At 41.3% G+C, this 24,285-nt stretch overlaps 1 protein-coding gene across 1 annotated transcript in view; it reads right to left on the bottom strand.

Annotated features, from left to right (window-relative positions):
* The window catches only part of MCTP2 (multiple C2 and transmembrane domain containing 2), a 121,054-nt gene extending 98,200 nt beyond the window's left edge, over positions 1 to 22,854 (bottom strand). Inside the window, exons 1-3 of the mRNA XM_050712992.1 lie at positions 22,786 to 22,854; positions 5,088 to 5,624; positions 584 to 646 (exon numbers count right to left, since the gene is read on the bottom strand). Coding sequence (XP_050568949.1) covers positions 584 to 646; positions 5,088 to 5,624; positions 22,786 to 22,806 — 621 coding nt within the window. The 5' untranslated portion in view covers positions 22,807 to 22,854. The remainder of the gene's footprint in view (positions 1 to 583; positions 647 to 5,087; positions 5,625 to 22,785) is intronic.
* Between the last annotated feature and the right edge of the window lie 1,431 nt (positions 22,855 to 24,285).

The following is a 24,285-nucleotide window of genomic DNA, read 5'->3' as shown; positions in this document are numbered from 1 at the left end:
TGGACAAAGCTGATTATAACATTTTGCCATAGCAAACTCTAGCATTCTTATTCAGAGTTGCTGCCAGGGTTACATCCCACATCATCACCATCCAGCTGGCATATTTGGTGAGGGCAAAGGTAGTGAAGTTTGCCCAGAATGAGCAAATACACTTTACATGAGGACCACATGTCAAGAACTGCCAATGCCTTTTTGCACTGTTGTAAAACTGGATTGTTGTCATCTGTTTGTTAAACCCTACATTCATGTTAAGGTAGTTGCAGTCTATATTGTAATTCAATTTATTCCTGAGATACTGAGTATTTATGCTGATGCTTTCATCAGTTATCACTGCCAACAGAAATTTTAGAATACTTTATAAAAAAATAAAAATGCAAATGTATTTAAAATATTCCAAACTGCCTTGCCTGACCACAAAAAAAGTCCCCAAAATACCATGCTAGAAAAATCTATAGGAAGCTTCACCTGCATTTTTTTTAACCTGTAAGGGGCAAAGCAGCAAAGAACCTAAACCTAAAATTAAGTGTGCTTCCCCTAAACAGTCTGACCAAGTTTCAAAATACTTTCAAGTAATAGGACTTACCATCTGATCATCAAAAAATTGAGACGATATGGAAGAGTCTAAATCTATTCCTCCACAAGAGCCCTATCAAAAAAAAATAGAAAGAGTTAGGCAATAGTAATATAGGTAACATAGTAATAGGTAACAGTAGCATAGTAATACACTGTGCTTTCAGAGCTGAAGGTCCTTTCCACAAACTCTCCTGATGCCCAACAGTTATTCCATCTGGTGACTTATCAGTTGCAATGCTGACCCTTACTCCTGGGCAGATTATATTTGTTGAATCTCCAAGTTTCCTTGCTAAAATTGAATTAAAAAAAAAAAAATCCAGAAGTGGCGGCAGCAGCAGCAACAACCTGAGGTTGGAGAGTGGGTGGCACTCTCACATCACTACAATTTCTCCTTCGTTGCCCAAAAGTTAAAGTCCAAGAGAAGTTTTTTTTTCAAAACCTCGTTTTGTGTTTTAATTCAGATCCCTTAAACTTTCAGTGGGGAGAGAAGATTTCATGCTAATATTTTAGAATAAGTTATGCTCCAGTAACTCACACAAACATATACACAATGTGTGTAATTCCATGGGGCACATTTGCAAAGTTCAGGGGAAAAAAAATCAGAACCAAATGGTCAAAGGAAAAAAGGAGGGGAAAAAGGATGCTGGACATGTACTTCCCCACATTCTGTAGTAACTGGAAAGCCCAAACAATTGTTACCAAGTCCCTAGCACATCAGAGGAAGTCAAACATTTCTTCCTAAAGACTAACTCATTCAAAAACTTGAGGCTATAGTGACGCAGTGTCTAGACTGTCTGGACACACAGAAGGGATTCATTCAATGGCCAGGACACTGCTGACGCTATTTTGACTGCCAGGACGGTCTATGATGATCACTTACGCTGAAGAGGACCTACGTGCACGTGCACCTCTTTGGTCTAATGCAGGGCAATCACAGCCCATTCAAATACCAAGATTTATTCTAAGAATAACCACCTCACTCTACAGAAATGCACACAAGGTGGAATTTGACCCCCATGTGAAAATGTTATTTCGTGCAGTGTGGTAACATCCATATCTCTCGGATGAGAGCTGCATTGTGTTGAGCACCATACAAACAAACAAAGAACCAGTTCCTGCATCACCGATAATAAATCTTAGAGATATTGATATGCTGAAATAAATATAAATAAGCTTCTGTGTAATTATTCTTCCCCTCCTCTCTCCATATACATATATTACATATCAGGAAATACAGTAATCCAGCACTGCAAGTAAAATTTTACTTGCATGACAGACAAAATTTAACATTATGGTTCCCACAGTAATCATAACTTGGCCACCTTGCAAAAACACATTAAAAGTAGAAATATTATTATCATAAAGAGCAGCAGAAGAGTTTCCTTGCACAACAGAGCTGACTTATAGCTGCTAGGGGAACCCTAACTTTGAATTTCCTGACTAGCATGCATAAAATCTCACTTGTGTGTATTAAACTTAGCATTTCTACAGTAGTCTCTGGCTTCACAGGAATGTCCTTCCGGCATCATCATTGGCACTGATAATAGTTTCTCTTGTTTTGCATGGCAAAAACACGGAATCAATCAAATAAATGTATTGAAAAGCACAATTAGAATAATAAAAAGTACTCAAGTACCCTAATATCATTTACAATAAAAAATCTATCCTCAAAGGTATGCTTTCATATTTGTTGTTTGTTCTTTCTTTACTTGTATTACATGGATAGAATTTGAATAAAAATAGCTTGTTTTTTCATTTTATCTCCATATAAAGTGAAGTGCTATTATTCTAGGTAGCTGATTGCAATGAGATCACTGAATATAGATAAAAGTCTAGCCAAAAATACTGTCCTGAAATCTTGATTTTATCTAACTACAGTAATATTTCTGAACTTAATATAAGCAAACAGGACCACATTCATCAACAGGGTCATAGCTGCAAATATATCTGTGTACAAATAAATAAAACATCAGCATATACATGAATATATACAAATGAATCAAACTTTCCTCCTGGCAGGGTTTACAACCTCTACCTTCTCTTCTTATCTGTTCAAGGCCAAGAATGATTCAAAATACAAGTGCACTGAGTGCATCATCAACCAGACGGGCCTTTGGGTTGCTACTGACTCACAGCTAGGTGTTAGATGAAGAAATGGTGTTAGTGCACTTCAGTAATGACGCGTGACCACGGACAAAAAGCAACAGCAATGAGTGACATCAACGGTGTCCTTTGCAACCTAAACAAATCGGGCAGGGGTTCAACACAACTTCAGTTACTCCTTCACTCTTCCAATTTGCCTACCTTGACTACAACAGAGAACAAATAAAGTAAATCTCTTAGCAAATGGAAATGCAACATGAGTAGTGAGAATTTTTACTGAAGGTGGAATGCTCCCAGAACCAACAGCTCTGTGTTGAGCATTCAGAAGAGTGTAAAAACCACAACCCCACACTGAGCTTAGGTATGAGGCTCAGAAAGTGTCTCATGGTATCGGGTGACCAAAGGAAACTAGGAAATGAGTAGGTGGCATGTGACAAGCAATTCAGGGGGAAAAAAGCCCAACCTACATCTTTTCTTTTTTTAGTTTATTTTGTTCCAAGGATCTGCCTTCCTTCTGATTTACCTCACTAATCAGTGAATGATGCTCACAGAAGAATGATGCAAGTAACTGTCGTGCTGTGCTCTCTGCAGCAACCCCACCTAGTATTAGAAGACCAATAACCTGCACAACAAGCTGTCCCCACCAGAGTGGCTCGGAATACAGATTTCATGGCTGTTCAATGAAGTATAAGAACCAAGCTTTGAAAATAATTGAGTTTAATATTCCTTATCTATTTCTACTTTCATTTGCTTCATTCTGCTGCATGTTCTTTAGAAAAATCTTTCTGTATTTAAAAGTTATTGCAGGCAGATTACAGGAATGAAGGTAAAATATTCACACGGAGATAAGAGTTTGGCATGAAAGTAAACATTAAATGATTTAGATGCACAAACACACTTTGGGAATGATATAAATGCTACAGAGAATAAGACAGACAGATTGCTATGCATCAGGAGGAAACTTGAAGCTAATCTATTCCATCACTACACAGTTACCAGTGTCTGCTGAAATACTTAGCTTGCCCAGAGTCAAGCAGGATTTGGGATTAATTTTGGTGCTGCTGCAAATACAGTTGCTAAATTTTAGGTTAGAATTTGTTGGTCTACAACAGCAGAAAAGAACTGGTGATATCATTAAAACAACCTGGAAGCAAGCTCCTAAAATGATGACTATCCAACCTACTTTATGCTGATTAACCTGAGTTGATATAAATTTTAAGTTAACGTGTTTAAAATTTAGCAACAGAAGTGATGTTCACTAGCTAACACTGTGATCTGTTGCATCACAGGGGAGATAACACTGCTTCGATAAGAATGCACAGAGATGCAGAACAAGTTTTATATCATAAAAGACCATTTTCCTTATAGTAGCACTGATCATAATTTTGTTAAAAATGTTAATTCACCTGTGAAAGCCACTTCCAAAGGAGAGCGTTAAATCTAAATGTCTGTTTTTCATTTTTACATCTTGGATGACTAAGAAAATCAGCTGCCATACCTGCAACACTTAATTTATGGGAAAACAACCTCAAAACTTAGCTCAAAATCTAACTTTCCTAGCGAAAACTAAACTCAGAAGGAAATACATTTCCACAAACAAAACAAATTTTGCCTAAAATGTTTCAGACAGCCACAACCTTCACCTGTTTGTATTATAAAGCTATCGTGTGACTCCATAGATTTGCCACTTTGCTCTGGCCAGGCAGGATTTACTGTTTCATGTCAAATTCAAAGCACATTGGACTTGGATCCTCCTGTTCCTAGGACATTAGGTCCAGCCACAGAAGCACTGACCACAAAAGTGGTAAGAAAGGAAAGACGGGGAACAAGATGGGGAATTCAGATGAAGTATTTTGGTTTTACACCTCCTCTGATTAATCACAAACCAAACACAAAGGACAGCCCTGAGCATGTTGTACACACCCACTGCACTCCATCACATGCTCATTTTGACTAATTCCAGGTGTTGTCAGAGTTCACTTCATCCTTCATCTTTCACCTCTTGCCTTCAGCTGGACCTTGAGTGGGCAGTAAGTTGGTTTTGCTACAGGAATCCTGGTAAGTTATATTAATTACAAAGAATTCCACAAGTGCATCAGACAGCAGTATGTTTCAGAGCTCAGAAAGCTGCAGCTACTTTTGTCCTAAGCAAGCAATTCCAACAACTCTGAACAATCTGAAGTATCATAAACTTGCCAAAATAAATAAAAAATTCAAAGTGTGGTTAATTTTGCAGCTCCAGAATGACAGAAATGATATCTGAATTTGGCCCCAAAAACATATATATCACATTGGGTTTATGCTTTTTTTTTTTCCCCTTATACCTCGCATATGGTCCCCTTCTCCACCCCTTCATAACTCAGTCAGGCCCGAGATGGCTGCTTGGCGTGGCCATCACCCAAGCCCCTCACCTCCATCATCTCGTCCGCCAGGTCATTGCTCAGTCGGGCTCTCTGCAGCAGCTCAAGGAGGTCATCACTGGACAGCCGCTTCCCCTCAGGTGTGGGGCCTCCTGCCACATGTGCATCCAAGCAGGCCACGGCCCCCTCCATGCGCGCAGTCGACTGCCGCAGCCATGGCCAGTCCCCTCCCACCGGCCTCACCGACGCGCTTCTGCTTTTCAGAGATGCCACAGGCCTGGGGAGGTTGCTGGGGGAGTCTCCTGACAGCACCTGAGTGCTCGAATATGTCGTTTCTTCTTCTGCGATAGTCTCCACCTCCAGCATGTCAGGCACCGACACGCTGAGGCGCCGGTCCAGCGAGCGGACCTTGCTCACCACCATCTTGCTGGATCTCTTCTTCGTCTTCCTCACGCTTAAGTTTTGCAGGAACGGCCTTGTTCTCTGCTTCAGGGATCCCCAGACGGATGGCTTATCCAAGTCCATTGCTGCACACGGGACCTCAGCAATGCCTCTGGTACAAAACAGCATCAGCGATTCTGGGGGTGACTAAAAGGAACGTAGGAAGAAAGCAAGTCAGTCAGGAAAACTAACAGCCGCTGAAGGTTATGATTCACGTTGCCTCATCTTAAAACTTTCAGTCATTTTTCTAAACAGTAAAAGCAAAGCATTAGTAAGTGTGTTCCAATATAATCTGGTAGGTAGGTTTGATTGTTTACAAGGAAAACAGCCAGAACAAGTATTTAATCCTACACTAAAATACAATGTCTGTCCACTGCTTTCTGACTGCTATGAGGAGACTTTATATCACTTCTGCCAAGTCCTGATTTGAAAAAAGAAATGATTTCTCTCATTTGAAACTGCTTCTGTACAAAATTTACTGATGGAATTTAAATCATAATAATGCTAGCACACAAAAAAAATGCTGGCAAAGCTGTCACTGTGATTTCTGATGATGATTTTTCAGTCTATGTACATTTTCTTTGCTCTTTCTTAGACTGTGAGGATTTTTCCATGACTTACCAGAGGACAAGCACAACATGAAAATCAGCACCACAAACTAAGTGAAGGAGGCAGAAGAGGACACCTATAACATTAGAAAGCCCAACTAAGACACCCCAAAATACACCCTTATGTTACCCACTATCAGCAGAAGTCACCTCTGAAGAATTGATTTCCCTCATAAAGAAGGCAGTTCAGAGAAAACGAGGACAAAAATGACAGAAGGAATCACACATTTTGAAAACCTGCTGGTGGAGTCTTGCCTTCAAATTGATTCATGCTGAACACTTATACAATAGTGAAGGGCGAGAAGAAAAGATCCAAAATCACCTACTGAATCTGCATTGTAAGGCAATGGTTGAATGGACGCCTCTGTGCACTGGAATATCCTCACAGACTGGGTCTTTTGGGGTTAGCATCTGAGCAACCATCCTTATTCTGTAAGGCAAAGACAGTCAAACCATCATCCACACTCATTAAGAAAAAAAAATGATGAAACCTGCAGATTTACTCTTACAGTCTGCAAAGACACACAGAGGTTATAGCACATATCTATATCATTAGCAACGGATACCTGTTAACTTCTATACTTCTGCTTCCAAAACTCAGAGTGCATTTAAATGCACACTGTTGACCAAATTGCTTAGCTGACCAAAAATAACTTATCCCATTATTACCCTATCTTGATGGAAAATACCAGAGCAGACAATAGAAATACAACTGATGCATAAACCCAGAGAAATCACTGTCTGCTCTCCAAGACATCTACTCTGACATTTCATTAATTTGAATGAGGTTGCACACACAGTTACTTAATAACTTATTTAAATAATTTTATGACTATCCCCACCATATTTGCAGTGTTCAGGCATCTACAAAAGTCTTTAACTGTATTAATGCAGAACAAAAGCTACGCAATCCCTCCTACCCTCATTTATATTGCTATATAAATGCTTGCTATCATAATAGTTACATTCAATACAAAAAATAATGAGCTATTGTAGCACTACATGCATTCAGCAAAGCAATATCAAATTTTGCCCACATAGGAATGTGTGCTAGTATAAATACATCAGCTAAACACAGTATTTTCACCCCTAGTTCCCGTAGACAGACCTAATATCAAAGTGCACGTGGACAAACTACAATTATTTTTTCTTCACAACGTCACCAAAAAGCAAAAACAAACGTCTGAATCATATTTACGGGGGATAAAAGAAATAAATGCAAACCTGAACACATTTGACCAGATATTCAGGGATGCCCCATGGTGAAGCAGCACCTGATGCCCGGTGCAAGCTCACAGGAGACATGGCTCAACTTGCTCACCTAGGCTGATAGCTTTCACCTAGGCTCTTCCTTCTTTAAATAAACACTTGCCAAGGCAGCTGCAGGCCTTCTTGGTAGCATTGTACCTCAAGAGAAATTACTAGGGTAAACACAGTTGCACAAAACGTTACGAAATACCACTCTTGGCACTCATTGAAACAACCCGTCCCCTGTCAGTGGTCTCCACTCTGCCTGCCCAGAAGCGTTCCGAAGCGAAGCCATCGTGGATAAAGGCAGGAACCAGCTCACAACATTCGCCTCCCAAGGCTCTTACTGCTTCCCATTCCCTTCCTGTTATTCTCCACCCCTCTCGTTTTGATGGCCCACTGCTGTTGTTTTTACTTTGTTTGCTTTGAGATTTTGTTTCCTAGCAGCAGGCTAGTTCCTGTAGGTTTTGTAGGTACATTCCTCTAGTTGTTTTCTAATATAAATGCCCATTCAGCAAGGATGGTCGGAGGACCATGGTGTGTTTCTGAGCCCCACTTGCATTCAACCTAGCATGAGCACACCTCCTCAAGCCAGACAGTGGAAGGAAAAAAAAAAACAGGGGAAAAGTTTCTGGGTTTTGGTCAGGACAGCAGGGATGGCTCCAGCAGCTCCCACGCTAGGGTAACAGTGGCGATATTTGCTGTGTGAAGGAGCACAAGGCTGCTTGAACTGAGGCCAGAGGAGAAGCTGTTCAGCCCAGCCCTGGATTGCCGAGGGGTTTGGCCATACTCCACCTCCAAACCTATACACCCACACGCCTGCTGCAACTTTAACTTTCATTTTATAAATACTGTAATGACAAGCAAATTAATCCAAACGACTGTTGTAATACACAAAAATACATACATAACTGCAAGTGTTCTGATTTTATACAAAAAGGGTAAATACAGTCTGAAGGGCAAATGCACTCTGACATCTGCCAGCCAGCCAGCCTGGCACTTTTTTCACTTCCCCAGTTCACAAAGAAAAAACACACAAAACCACACCCATGAGCAGAAATTTATGCCCCAGAGACATCAGTGGAAGATGAGGGATGGGGACCACCACCCTGGCGTGGTGCTGGAGCCAGGGGTGTCAGGCTTTTGGGGGTACACCCACCCCAAATGCACACATTCACATGTTCGGCTGTCTCCCTGAATGAGCACACAAGCTCTTGTGAACATTAAACCACACCGCTAATAAAGCCAGTCTGTTCTTTCAACCTCCATGAGTTTTCCTCCGCTTTCCGTTTCGATACTGAGCAGCACTAACCGAAGCACATCATTTTAAAGAGAGAGAAATTCCCCATTGCTTGTAAAAAGCCTATTCTCTGCGTCAACACGTTGCTCACGTACTCCTTATCCACCACAGGCCAGCAGCTTTTCCTTTTCCTTCCACTGCCTCAGAAGTTTGGTGCCAAGCCTATCACCCGACATTCCCCAAGCAGCCACGGCGAAAGGCGTACTTTGCCAAACTGCTGGTCTGAGCGTGGCCTCTATTCTTTCCTTGCATCAATGGCACATTGTACTATAGAGCTGCAAACAATATTCCGAGAGAAACATTTCCTGTTATCAATTTTAACTTGGTTGTTTTTAATTGAATGGCTCCTTGTTATGTAATAAGATATAAATTAAAAAAAAAAAGTCTATCTTCTTCAGCTTACTCTGTAATATGCTGCTAAAGCTCAGAGCAATCCCTATAGCTTAATCTCTTCCTTCAGAGAGACACTTTCGGATTGCACCTGTCATTTTTATTACACCCTGTTCTTTTGCTGTGTCTCCTCTTTTGGGGGCAGTAGGAGCAAGAAAGAAAAGATTCATGACAGCGAAACTGGTCACAGCTCACCATCTGACTGATGTTACTAATTTCTCGCATTTTATTCTCCCTTAAGTATCTTCTAACTACAGTCTTCAGGATTACTTTTTTTTTTTTTTTTTTTATAATGTTTTGGTCTCTCTCACTGTAACACACTCTACTTGCTCCCTTAAGTGGTTATAATATCCAGTTATATGATTTTTTAGGTGTTCTAACAGGTGGCTGTGAGAGATTTCAGAAGTCATTGAAAGCCTAGAGAAATCATCCTGCAATTTCACTTCACATACTGTCTTGTCAGGAAGCCAGAAGAGACACAAGTGAGAAATACTACATGACAAAAAATACTATAAAAGTGAACAATATCCCAGATAAGCAGGGAAACAAAACCAAATTGATTTAAATATTGGAAATTACAGAATACGTTTGTCTTTCTTCACTTTAAGTAATCATTCTCTGCACACCCAAAGTGCTTAATGCCCACTGAAGCACCCCTGAAATGCTCCCTGCTAAAGCCTTTCAGAGGCATCCTCACAGCCAGCAAAAAGATAAAAACACAACTGAGCACACCGCCGCCGCTATTACAACCTTCATAAATCCGGTAATCACTGTGCTCAATTTACTTCTCCAGTTAAAGTGCGAACGTTGGGTCAGTCAGCATGCCAACGATGTTGATAATCTGTAATGCAGTCAGTATGCTCTCAGCTCCAACCAAATGCTGGGCAACATTTCAACCCAGTGTAGGTGGAAAGGGTAACGTGTATTAGAGGCTGTTAGGAAGACATTCTTCAGTTGCATGCATCTTAACATAGGTTCCCGCTGGACAACAACTAACAGAACTCCCTCGCTATGAAACCTCCATTGATTCTGGCTGTTCTGGTGTAAAATGCTCACCCTAATCTCTGCCTGCACAGCAGGCACTGGCATAAAACCTACATTACACAACTTTCAAGCAAAGCTAATTACACTTTTCCTACAAATCCCAGCCATCAGCACTAGGAGCCACAAATTAAACCATTCCTCCCTGGGAGAAAAAAAAAAAAAAAAAGGAAAATATAAGGAAAAAAACTCTCTGCTGGCTAAACAACTGTACGTACAGGCTGGTTATTGCGGTAGCATTGTATAAAGTGCCCCAGGTTTTTCTCAGCACTGTGTATGGAACCTCAATCCAGTATGAAGCTTTACAACTGAGAGCAGAATTACTTCAGAAAAATAAACCTATGCTTCTTTCTTTGCAGTGGCTTATTTCAGTCATTTATCTGGAAATGCAATACTTAATCATAAGGATCGTCAACCACGGAGATAAGAAAATATCTGTACATCTCCACAAAGCTCCGCTTTGCTCAGAGCTACCAGTTTCTCCTGGAAGCCTCCAAATGCAGCACGAGTTATGCTCATATATGATACTTAAAACATTAAAAAGAAAACTGCATACTTCACCATGGGCAGGATGTCCCTTAGGTTATCAACACCTTCGACCACTTCTTTCGCAGGTAAAACAAGTCCGAAACGAAAGGCTGACCTGTGGCTGCTCCTCTGGCTGTGATCACACAAGCTACCAAGGGCCACTGAATTACAGAGCTACATCACAACACAGAACAAGTGAGACAGACTTTTCTTCCTGCATCTCTGTCTGACAGCACAGGGTAAATACCTGAGCTAAAATTTGCCAAGGCACCAGAAAAAGTCTAATCTCAGTCTGACTCTGCACAGGCTAATTACCCCGGGGAAATCAGTGTTAGAATTATTTTTAGTACTAACAAGCATCAAAGGGAGCACACTGCTGAAGTGTAGCTAACGTCTTCATTGCACAGGCGGCTTGCTGCAAAAGCAGGGTCATGCCTTGGCCAGCTTCCAAACCTCACCACTGCAGCTGGGTTTAAGCTTCCCTTGCAGGGCTTCAAATAACGTGAGTCCACTGAGGCACATTCTGCTCTTCTATTGCTACGGATTCCTTTGCAAAGCATACTGCAAGGGTAAATTTTAAAAATAAAAATGTGACTTGATGCTGTCAAACAAGTTAGTGCAAGTGTTTCACAAAAGACAATTTTGCATGCTTCAGTGCTTGAATAGAAATAAGAAACCCCCAAAGAAACCAAACTTATTTTCTTGATGTAAGCTGGAAGAAATCTACAGTCTTTGCTGTAGAAAGACATAAATAATATTAAAGGTAAATATGAATCTTACAAAAAGCTTGTTTATTCCATGCAGATAACACAAGCATCTTGAATAAGGCTCTTCTTAGCTATGTTTTTTGTTCTACCTAAATCCTCCACAGGTCCCTGGGTTTTCCAGCTGTGGGCGTTTGGATTCCATGCTCGCCTTTTCATTTTTTAATTGGTTCAAACACGATGAGCTTCATCCTTCGCAAAAACAAGAAATGAGCACACATCTTCCTCCACTTTTCACAGAAGAGAGGAACACAGGGATGCTCCAACTACTCAGAGACTCTTTTGCACAATCTGGAGAGCTTTCTTCTCAACATTTATCAGCAGACAACAAGAAGTAACAGAACAACCAGCTGCTACAAGCATATCAAAATAGCATCTGATAGTGAAAGTTACTGAAAAAAAACCTGCACCTGACTCCAGCTTGTAAAAGTATTGCTTTCGGTTTGTTTCTGTGTATTCTAAAACAGAAGAAAAAATGAGTATGCATGGAGGAAATGAAGGAGGAAGTGTTTGGGTGCATTTTTCTAAAAATATTTCGCAAGTCCCTTCCACTCCTTCAGCTTCCTTCAAAATATTGTCACCTGTAATTGTACCCGTGCAAGCCAGAGGCCCCTCTCAACCTAATTCATAGGACTGTACCGAGCTGGTACAATTGGATATGTTCTTTACAGTGCCATCACCTGCCAAGCACCAGACCTTCCCAGGGACACCTGCACATGAAGATCTGTCTCCTGCAGCCCTGTATTGCAGTAGGGGATATGCACATCAAACCAGACTCCGAGAAAGATCCTGGAGCAACAGATGCTGCCCTCGGAAGGCACGGTGCCACGTGCAGAGACCAAGCCAGCAGGCAGGTTGTTTCTTTCCCATTGGATATATTTTCTAACTTGCCTCATTGCTCCCAACCCTACCAGGTGATCCCTGGAAAGGTGGTGCCTGGAGCAGGGCACCTCAAAGAGCAGGGGAAGAGGCAAAGCTGATGAGCAGAAAGGTGAAGGCAGAAGTCAGTAGTAATTGACTAAAAGTGAGATAAGTGGCCTTATAAAATAAACAGAAAAATAGCAGGTTTATCAGGGCTTACGTGAGGAACGATTCAAGATGAGGAGCGAGGCAGGGAACCGTGTGGTGAAGGATCCAGTGCCTGTCTGCAGGAGCTCCAGCAGGAATCCAGCCCCGCAGCCTCCTCCCAGCTCACTCTCTCCTTCGAGCCTTCGTTCACCTCTCTCATAACAAAAGGTATATTTTTATAACAAGAGGTGCACAGAAATAGCTCGTGCCTCTTCATAATTTTCAGGGAAAACAAATCTAGGAAGGAAACTGGAGACTCATTTCCACTGGAGGCCAAGTGAGCCAGTACCTTTTACTAGGACTGAAGTCACATTAAAAAAGAAAAAAAAAAGAAAAAGTTTGTGTTTATACGCAAATTACTTGTGCATGTTCCTGCATTGCTCCCTAAATAAATACCAGAATTGTCAAATTACTCGTCAAAACTCAGTGGCCCTAGAGGAAAAAAAGCTCTGCATGATTCTTTAAGGACTATTTACAAGAGAGGCGTAAACTGAACACCTTCAATCAGAAGGAATGGCCTGATGCTAACTGGGATTGAGCCGGACAAAAGCCAGCAGTAAGGCAGCTGTTACAGTATGCCACCTTTCTTCTGTACAGCAACGTGTCCCTCTTCCCAGCAGCGACGTGGCACGTGCCAGGGCCGGAGCTCACGGTGAATGCCAGGTACACAGGAGAGGTCACATTACTCTGGATCTGTGCTGACCTGTATGATTAAGTGTCCTTTCACATTTAACATCACCGCATGGCTTGGGTATACCTGTAGATAAAAATCACCCCGTGTTTTTTACAATTTCTTAATTCATAAAGGCAGGAGGCCAAAGGCAACTCAAGAAAATAGAGGTTTATGTGTCAGTGTTGCTGAATGAGGAAATCTCATTGGTAAAAGTCCTCAATTTCTGTGAAAAACTCCAGCCTCCTTACAGCAAATCATTGCATTTAGGTTTCTGGAGCTGTGCAACTGGAAAAGCCACTCAGAAACAAAATTCCTAGGAAGCCTTTGGTGAAACCAAATGTTTGAGCATTTCAGTGCCATCTCTTGGGCTGTCACGCAACCCGAAGCGCATCTTGTGACTAGCTGACAGCACAGAGATGTGTGATGGACGACACCATGACCACAAGTGAAACAGAGAGCCTGAGAGAAGCACAAGGAAGTCCAAATGAAGAATAAAACAGATCTTTAGCATTCAACAAAGCAGTCATCGGATCCTCCACTCAGAGGGCACTTATTCATAGCCACAATAAGTAAGTTTCTGACCTCCAGACTATAAATTTCATAGACAAGTATTTATGTGAAGGGAGAGGAAAAAAAAAAAAAAAACACCCTCTCATGAACATATTTTTCTAGGGCAGGATTACTGGAAGACACAATGTTTCCCAAATACCCAAGAAATCAACTCTGACTGTGCAGAACACACTTATGCCCATGTTACAGTCATCGTAATTTAAGCATATAGCCAATACACGAACATTTTAGTAGGCTTCATAGTTTGGCTCAGCTACTCCAAAATTCAATTACAAAAGATCCTGAGATGAGAAATTAAGGAAAATAGTAAGGCAGGTGTAGAAAGTTATTAGGGAACAGCTACTGAAAATAAAAATCTTTGAAAGCCTTGCTTTTGCATTTACTGGCTACATGGCAGTAAGGATCAGTATTGCCAGGTAGAAAGATGGCTATTTTAGGAGAAATTTTTAATAATCAGTAGTAAGTTATGCTTTTAAAATGACAGTAATTTAGAGGAGACTAAGACAAGTTATATTGCTAACTTCATGAAGATAAGTAGCAAAATATATACTCTGGTTACAAACAATGTAGAAAAGAGATGCACATAAACTAATCACTAATGCCAAGAAAACTTCTCTTGCTTACGCCAGCCTGGCTTCTCAGTAAGAAGCAAGGCTGTTGTACGATGGAAAAGCGAGCACGTGCATCAGTACACCTTTAGCCTGGCCTAAAGGATCTCCATGCTACTTACTTATTCATAGAAGTTGCTCTGCAGAATGGATTTTATCCCAGACAGACAATAACTCAGTACTTTAAACATGAAGGAGCCAAAGCATGCAACTAAAAATACAAAGTCACATTGTTCCCCTAAAGTCATGACAGTAAAATGTTCAGTACCCAAATGTCAGCATAAACCCAATGATCCCTTTAAACTTTTTTTTTTTTTAATTGTACCAACTAAATGTATGCCAGCATAGGTCTCTCTAAACCCAAGTCATTTCTCACAGAAGTGAAACAGCTTTGAGGTTTATCTTTCCATACACCATTTGAGTTTACAGCCTCCTGGCACAAGAAACGCAACTTGTCTCTGGGTTCTGTTACAGCCTGATTTTCCCATTAAGAAGATCAGATAAAGTTGGTAAAATTAACTCATATTTGTTAGCAAATTACATACTGACACTTCCTAAGTCTTCACGCTGGGTTTTCACTTTCCTAAAGCTGAAGCCCCTAAATACTAACATCATTCAAGAAAACCACACTCTGTAATTCCAGTAACTATTAGAAGTTTGAATAAAAAGGTTAAAATTAAAATAGAAGAGCTTGCTGCCTTCCCATGCGAGGATGAAGCAACACGTCCAGGACTTCAGCTGCAGAAGTTCAGAAAGCCTCGACACTACAGTACAGCCATTTAAAATTTAATTTTTCAGCTCTTCTAATGTATTTGGCTCATATGGCCAACCCTCTCTGGAGTTTTGATTTTGCACATCTTTTCCGTCGCTGCAGTTACAGGCAGCTTTTCTGCAGGAATTAGGCTCACTGACGTTATGTCAGCATTCTGATCACTCTATATGATGTCACGGGCAATTTTCTTCAGCGCTTTCTGGTTTTAATACAGAATTTTGCAAAGTATTTAGTCCTCTCTGGGGACCCAGTAAGGACTTCTCTGATTTTACACTGCATACCCTGCTGGTGACTGCCAGAGAACCAGCTGCTAGGGCCATCCCAAAGTTAAGGCTAAGGTAGGTATCACACAGCAGTGCCCGATATCCCAATGCCTGCCTCACTTCAGCATCCTCAGCACAACGCAGTCCTCATTCACACCACCCTTAAATGCCTTTAGGGAAAGAGGGACAAAGGAAACACCCTGTGCTTTGAGGAATGCTGATATGGGCCAGTGATTCATGGCAGAACTGGAGAGCATCTTTAAAAGCATTATTCATTCTCGCTGTACACCATCAAGGGAAGGGGTGATTACCTCGTCTGTTGGCATGAGACACCTAAACATCAACATAAAAATATTTAAAACACTGTTATTCAAGAGATGGTCTATTCAGAGCCAGAGTTTGCAGCATTTTATTCCATTTTGATTAAACAAGAGTGACTGAAGAACACAAATCCTAGATCCAAACAGAGAGCACCTGGCAGCCACATGCTGTATCCAGGTGGTGGGCCCACAAAGATGTTCCAAATCGAATTACTCTTTATCATGAAAAACCACAAACACATTACACAGCCCTTAAAAACATCTCAGCCTTGATTCATCTGGGGTAAGTTTGTCATAGGCAGGAAGGTGATGTTTAAATTTTGTTAAACTTTAAACGTCTTCCCTTCGGCCTACCTGCAGCACCTTTCTCATGCTGCCCAACTGCTTGTTCGTACACTGTTACCACTGTGGGGCTTTCTTAATTCTCCTTTCATGTACACATGGCTCCAAGCAGGATGTTTCAGTGCAAATCAAACTGACCAGTCCACTTGTCATCACCACGTCCCCTTCAGATATTCTCAAACTAAATTTTAAGTGCATGAAGTATGATAACTTTGCCTATAATTAACAAACAAAAAGCAGAGTTGATGAATCGTTGTTTAGTTCTGGTGAATACTAACTAAAAGGCATTTTAATTCGGCTATTATAATCATACGATTTCCTGTATTTGCTCATGGATTAAAACAAATCAGAGCTCATAAACAAAACTTTTGCAACAGCTGTCAAAAAAAAAAAAACTTCCAAGATGTAGTAACACTTTTAATGGATTTAAGAGCTATCCAGATTCCCTTTATATGCATCTAGCAGATATGGGCAAGAGTCACTAATTTGACATTTGACAAGCGTCCTGAAATGGGAACTGCCCGCAGTTAGCTAAATAGATTAGGAGGTTTCTGGTTCAAATCTTGCACCTAAATAGATGAATGCTCAATCTTCCTCAACTTTCATTAGATTATTTTCAAAGGCTAGACAGATTTTTTGCTAGATGTTACTACAATGCATCATTTGGTAGGCGTTAGAAACCAGAATCTTTCCTGAACTAGAAGAAAGGCTCCAACTCAAAACTCATATGTTCGCCTAGCTCGTAATGAGCTTTACATCTTAAACGATAGCTTTACAAAGTTAAACATAATGCTGCCACTTATACACAAACAATAATCACACTCCAACCATGGAGATACTATCACAATTTCTTGATTGAATTATCAAATTTGAGCGTGGAGATTGTTCTAACAGAAGTACAATCAATTCAAAGCAGCAAGACTTCTAAGAAATCCACTAGAATATATAACAGAACAAATATTTGTATTTTTAAAAAAAGACAAAACAAAACTCTACAGTTAATTGTTCCAAGTACAATAAACCTGGAACAAAGCCTGCTATTGAATGAACATTAATGATTTGCCATTTGCTTCTGTAGATGTTTCCCATAAGGGAAAATGCCAGAAAACATTCCAGTTGAAACCCAGGAAAGCCGAGTTATGTTGCTTCATTCATTTGGATATTTTAATTTGAAATTGTCAAATACATCAGGTTCAATAGGATTTTACATTAAGGGGAATGTGTATGCAATAAAATTTCAAAGGCCAGAGCATGATAAACCCTTCCCACTTAAAAACAAATGATCCAGGTTTATAAAAAAATTTCACAGCCACGATATGAGCTCAGAGCATCTGCTTCTGTCCTCGTTGACAGCTCCAGATCATCACCACCTCCACATCAATGACATTAGAGACAAATGCCTGCTTAAATAAGTTAGCATGGCCATCACATTTCCATTCATCTCTATTAAAGAGATTATCAAACAACCTAGATTATATATCATACCGCAGACAAAATTTACTTCTAGATTAGCTCTAATCTGTTAGAGAGCAAAGAGGAATAAAAGCGTTTACTAGTAAATACTGAAGGGAGCACAGAGATGCTGCTGCGTCTTAATTTACGGTGTTATATGGAGCTGGAACTCTTATTTCCGAATTAGATCTCGTCTCTGATTTTAACAGAGCAAAGCTATACAATTCCAAGAATTTCCAAAAATAATGAAGTCTGTACTAACCTAAAATTTCCACTGAAGCAGAATTTACAAATGGAGTTCGTAGGAGTGGGCAACAGGAAGAATAGTCAAGGGTACAAGTACTTCCCAGAAAGGAAGGATATAAATAAGATATTCCTTTTCTTTTTTTTTTTTTTTTCCCCTGGCCCAGAAGGCAAACAAAGCAACAACAAAAGATTTCTAAACCTATTTTACTGGTATTTACTGGTTGCAATTTTACTGGTATTTTAGCAACTTGTTCTTGTGGGAAAGTGAAAACAAACTAACAAAGGGGCATCTGTGTAAGTACAAAGGAAACAAGCACTCACCACAGGAGGCAGAAAAGTCACCCTCCATGTCAATTAACTCCAATTCTCACCATACTCTAACCAAGAAGAAAGCCTTCAAGCTAACTAGTTTTAGTTAAGGACCATCAGAAAGTATTACCAAGAGGCAACCCTGTAATACAAAAGGTGGTCGCACCATGCATCCCACCTACCCATGTGAGGTTCTCTCTGGCGACGGGGAGGATGGAAACGTGCATGACCAAGCTGGAAATGTTCCAGCACGAATTCCACATGCAGCCTTGAAGACTCCCAGCTCAAGGGTCTGTTTTCCTTAGGCAGACAGCAGCTGAAGTCAATGGGAAAGCACAGGCACAACTCGTCACTATCAGCCCTGATGCTGGGCTTAGGGGAGGTGGCATAAGATTCAGAAAGACAGACAAAAAAGCCTACAGGTCAACATACTGAATGTGTGAAGATTAAAAAAAAAAAAAAAGCCTCTTTCAAGGAAAAAGAAAATGAGTATGCATTTAAGGGAAACATATCAAAAATAAAATCACAACATTCTTCTGATTTTCACACAATAATCCAATTGTTTCTTGAGTGATAAAACAATGAAGATTTGCAGCTACCATATAGCCTTGCAAAACATCATATCAATTCACATTCTCAACAGAATGTTATGAGTAGCCAATTGATCAAAATGTAAAGAAACAGTATTAAGCACGCTACTGTAGTTTTTCCCTAAGCTTGAAAATTGAAGTTATATCCAACATTCACTTGCCTGGAAATGTTCTGGACAAAGTAGTGGTGACCTGAGAATAACCTATCCAAATTTTTATCCCATATAGCATGCAAGTGGACTGCATCGCTCCAAATATCGATTTAAACCAATAAGCTGCCTCTAATTCTGACCAAAAGCAGATGTTCAGCGAAAAGAATATAAGGTCAGCAAATTATATAGTGATTCTGCCTGCAAAATAATCTCCTGATTTCCAGGAATCTGTGGTTTAGGGGCTGCTTCAGCCAGAAATCATACCTGCATCTTTGTGATTAACAGTTCTAGCATACTTTTTTTCTCTATGAATTTGCTTTAAAACTTTTAAAATTCATTTAGAAGTTAAGCAACGGGAATGCCCTATGGTGATAGGTTCCATATATAAATTATGCTTGTACAAACCAGGGTCTCCTTTTATTGAAAAGTAACTCAAAAGAAATCACTGAATTTTGCTCATTAGTCTCACTTAAGATCTTGGGTTATGTGAAATTATATGCAATTGCTCTCTATTTATCCCATACCACTCAGATTTTGTCCACTTCTACCATATCCTCCCTAAACATTCCTCTTAATTGAAAAGCACAGATCATCACAGTGGCTAGTTAATGATATACGATCAGGACAGCTGGACAGCTTAACTAGCAAGCACAGCAGGCATACAAAGTATGATTTATTTTTTTTTTGAGGTAATTGATTTGTCTGAATTTATAATGTAGTTCAAGACAATCAAAGCCCAAAAACATTCTAGGAATGTTTCCAGAAAAGTTAATTACTTAACATCTTCTTTTCCACAACCTTTCATTAGGTGTAATCAAATAAGTAATTTTTAAATTGAAAAAACATGTTGAAGTGTTTTAAACTTGCCTCTGATTGGTTGTGTGAGATTTTGTTGTAAGGACTGCAGTTTTAATAAACAGTAACAAAACTGGTAATTCCCAAATACTTTTTAAAATTAGACTAGGAACTTACTTTACATCAATGCAGAGTGGCTACATGATGAGTCAGTGCAAATAAAAGTACACATGTGCAGGTATTTGCCCCAGCACTGAGAGGTGAGCTGTAATGCACATGGTGACAGCTCGGTATGCTTTGGCAGGTGGTGTCCTCAGCACTTTTGGGGCAGGACAGACAGACTTGAGCCTCCATAGGGCCTTACCACTTGCACGCTACACAAGACCCAGGGAAGACGGAGCACATCTAACAAAGCATCCATTAACAAAGTTTCTTTATTATTGCTGCCTAAATTAGACCAAAACTGCCCACACAGCAATCACTCCACTCTGTGGCAACGCTTGTAAACCTGTAGTTACACCCAACCTAATTTTCTCAAGTGAGAAGTTGCCAAGCATTTAATAAGGCGATCAATCATTCAACCAAACACAGGAGACTCAGCCCAATTTCTCTTAGCATTTTGCACGTGATCCTGCATTCTTCATTCAGGACCATCATTTACATGGAATACCAAAACAAAATCTAGATTGAGACAGAAATTGTCCAAAATCACAAATATCCTCTCCGCTCCTAACATTTGATTTTTATAGCATCAACAGGTATGCTCAGGTGCAGCTGTTACACTGGTACTCAATTTGAGACCAGTGTTCAAGGCATTTGTACTTCTGACAGCCTCGTAATCCTGCAAAGAACAATTTCATTTTGAAAAACAGTCCCCTGGGACCCAGGAAACATTTAACTGCTTAACTCGGGTAGGAATAGATTTGGGAAAAGCGTTCCTGTCACTTAAAAGCGGGCTTCTATCGCAAGTATGCTGTCTAATAAATACAACTGGAAGCAAAATGGGAATGTGGGAAGGATGCCAACATAAATCCTCTGAATCTCAGGAAATCAGGAGCAATTTTCCACTCAAGGATGGAACCGGCGCAGAGGAAATGCAGGGCATGTTTGGCGTGCTTCAGCCTCCTCTCCTAAGGTGAAGCCACCTTCTCCCCCATGACAGCAGGCCCTATCCCAGCAGCACAGAGCTGAGACCCCAAATTTCCAAAAACACCACAGCAAACAAAATTCAAAGCCCTCCCCCTGCTAAAATTAGTTAAGAGTACAGGGGCAAATAACCAAAACTGATAAAACCTGAGGTTCTCTAGTCACAACAGCAGCTCCAGTTGCTACATACATCCTGTGTTACATTTCACCACAGCTAGCGAAGGCCTCAAAACAACCCTCAGCTATCAAAAAGAAATTATCTTTAGAGATGAGAGGATGGGCAAATCGCTTTTATTTAGACTAAACCAGCCAAAGCAGAGATATGTTATCGTCTGTAAATCTTCAGGGGGGAACCAAGAGGTCCCAGGACAAGGCTCATTCCCCAGACGCACTCAGGCTCAAACGCATCTTCACCACAAGCCCCAACCCCTGGTGAGCTTCAGCATCCAAAATGCAGCCTCCTCAGGATCATTTCTGGCCTGAGCAGGTATTTTGAATGATTATCTGTTCGAGTAAAAGGAATTTCATCAGCACAGTTAGCTGGAAACCAGCTGCTTACATTACTAAATGCAAAAGCCCTTGTGAAAAAAAAGCTTGCAGCGAAGTTGATCTAGTTGTGAAAGCAATTACCTCACACAACACAAGCACCACTTCTAGGCCTCTGTGACCATGTTGTGCTCCAGCCAAAGGGGACAATTGCAGGAAAACACATTATTTAGGTGCCCATGTGCTATTCAGGTGCCCACCACCACTGGCTGTGACAGTACACGGGTGCCCCTGTAGATGTCTTGTGTCATAATGAATGCCTTAAACGCACACATATTCAAACAGTTTGATAGCTTCTCTAATATAATCAAAGTTAAGCATACTTTTGACACCACTATTCCTATTAATGATGAAGTGTGTCAAAAAAAAAACTTAAGAAACAACATGAAAATTTCTTCTCCACACCATGTTCTTTAAATTTTTCTTCCTACGGTTATTGCAAAGTGGAACTACACATGCCAATTCTACCCTCAGACTCCATCATATGAAAGCTTATTTGCCTGATAAGCTATTTTATGATTGGTATTGAACAACAGCAAGAAATGAAACAAATAGGATTATTACTCAAACGCTCCCATTCATCCTGACAGCTAAAGCTACCCACTCAATAGCATCATTCTGAGAGTGAGCCAAAATCATCACAACATACTTCACAAATTTTACAACTTAATCACCAAAAATTAATGCAAAAATATCCAGGTGAGATTTTCTATTTTCTTAAGGCCACATAGCAGTAATTCAGCTTCCAGCACGCTTTGAGTAACTCATATCATTAAGTGTACCAACCAGCTCCTTACCAGTTGCCATAGCTGTGCAAACATCACTGAAAAATTATTTTTTTTTTCTCATTACAAGCACATGAACAGGTTGCTGAAGTTTTAAAAACAAACAAACGAAATGGCTTACTTCCTAAATCTCCCTTAAAAGTGCTTTTAAAACAACTTTGCTATGTCGACATACTTTTGTGAATGTTTTTTTTCCTTTTTGTTTTGGATTGTCATGTTTGTTTGTTTGTTTGTTTGAAGTAGTTTATATCTTTAACTAAAGTCAATAAAAAAAACCAACTCCATTCCAATAAACAAATATACACAGGCATGAATCAGTTCAGTGAAAAGGGACTAGGAAAGCAGAATTTTGATTTCTTCAATATAACTTTCTCACATAGGAAAAAAAAAAACATTCACACAAGTCTGAACGTTTAAGTCCGTGTACAACGCACAGCAGCGCTTAAAGCCACGCATTGCAAAGCAAAAGCAGCGCGCAGAGTTAATCCCGAGCCTCCCAGTACAAACTTACTTCTCTTGGATACCCAGGGCAATAAGAACAACGCCCGAAAACAACGTGGCCGCCACAATGAAATAAATAAATAAATAGCAAATCCGCATAAACCCCCGACTCCTACGAGCAGTTTAATTTTTTCTTCTTTCAAAGAGAAGTCGCTCCGTATTTAAACCAAGGCGAAGAGAGGTGCTAAGAACCAAAGCGGCCGGGCACAAGCAGCATCTGCAGCCCCCCTAAAGCCAAGGCAGGGGCTCCGGGGGACAGCAGGGAAGCCGGGTTACCTGCCGCCGGGTTACCTGCCAGCCGGGCACAGCCATCTCTCGCCGCTCCGTCCCCCCGCGGCGGCACGTGTCGCTGTCCCCGTCCCTGTCGCCTCCCCGCCGCGCTGCCCCCGCCCCGGTGCCGGTCCCCCCGCCCCGCCGGGCGGTGCCACCACCGCCTCCGCCGCGGCCCCTGGGGGGCCCTGCCCGGAACGCGCTGGGTTTACCGCAAGCGCCCCCTTCGCAGCATCCCCGTGCCAGCCCGGAGCTCCTGCCCCCGAGCGTCCTCCTCCACCCCCAGACCTCTCTTCCCGACAGCCCCCCCTCCCGCAGCATCCCCACTCCAGCACGTTGCCCCCCAAGCATCCTTCTCGCCCCCAGCGTGGATCCCCCCCAAAAGCATCCCCTCCCAGACCTCCACCCCTCCCATCCCCAGGCTGTGGAGCACCATTTTCAGATGCCACCAGTCACCCACCCTGTTTTCCCCACAGCATCTCCTGATCCCAAGGGTTTTGTCCCAAAGGCCGAGAAACAGAGGGGAAGGGGGTGGGTGAGTGCAGTGGGCTGGTAACAGCCACCCTGGGTAAGGGTGGAGCTGGAAAGGAAATTGCGTGTATGACTACAGGCAAGGGAAAAGAAAACCAACAGCAGCACTGCCACGTAACACATTTTCTTGGCTCCATCTTCAGGTGCCTAAGAAGGGAGCCAAGTAGCACAGCTGTGTGCTTTGGGCAAGGCAATCAAGGCAGGGCTAGGTACAGTGACCTGTTCACCTGGTATGCCCACAGCTGAGGCAAGGGCCCCCATGGATTTCCCCATGAGTATGGCACAGCATGGGAAGGCAAATGCTACCTTGCCACCTCTGCAAGGTCAGCTTGTTTGCGGGGGCATTTTGTGGATCTCACCCTCCACCACAACCCCTTCTGAAAGATTGCATGCAAGTCAAGCATCACCACTCTTGTCTGTTGTGCTTAACCTCATTGACTGGGGTATCACTAAGTGACGTGCAAAGCAATAAGGAAAAAAGAAAGCTTTATAATGGAATTTACTTCCCCTATCTTCTGCTCAACAGGAATTACACATTATCTGAGAGCATAGCTGACATACTGACATATCATTGAGTGAAAACTGGTGATGCAATCATGTTATACCATTGTGAAATAGAAATAGTCATACACATGGGGTTTGGCGTAGTGCAAAGAATATCCCACTAACCACTGAAGGAAAACATGGGGAAGACATTGTGAATACCATTACCCTGATCCCTGCAACCAAATCTGGGGGGGGGGAGGGGGAAATTCACATTCACCAGTCCCCCATCAATCTACAAGGTGAGGAACATGGAGCTAGACAACAGTAGGACAGTTGCTCACTGTGCAAGATATTTATAGGACTGGGACAAAAGTCAGTATTGATAAAGCTTCATTTTTGCCTCTTGACAGTCTTTGTGTTTGAGTGGCCAAATCCTAATGTTCCAGCACTACCTCAATGAGAATATCAGTTACTACCATCATCTTTGTCAAAAGTATGCAGCTA

This window comes from Cygnus atratus, chromosome 11, assembly GCF_013377495.2.
Source record: "Cygnus atratus isolate AKBS03 ecotype Queensland, Australia chromosome 11, CAtr_DNAZoo_HiC_assembly, whole genome shotgun sequence".
NCBI lineage: Eukaryota > Metazoa > Chordata > Aves > Anseriformes > Anatidae > Cygnus > Cygnus atratus.
The sequence above is the reverse complement of the archived record's forward strand: the minus strand, read 5'-3'. Positions and strand labels throughout refer to the sequence as shown.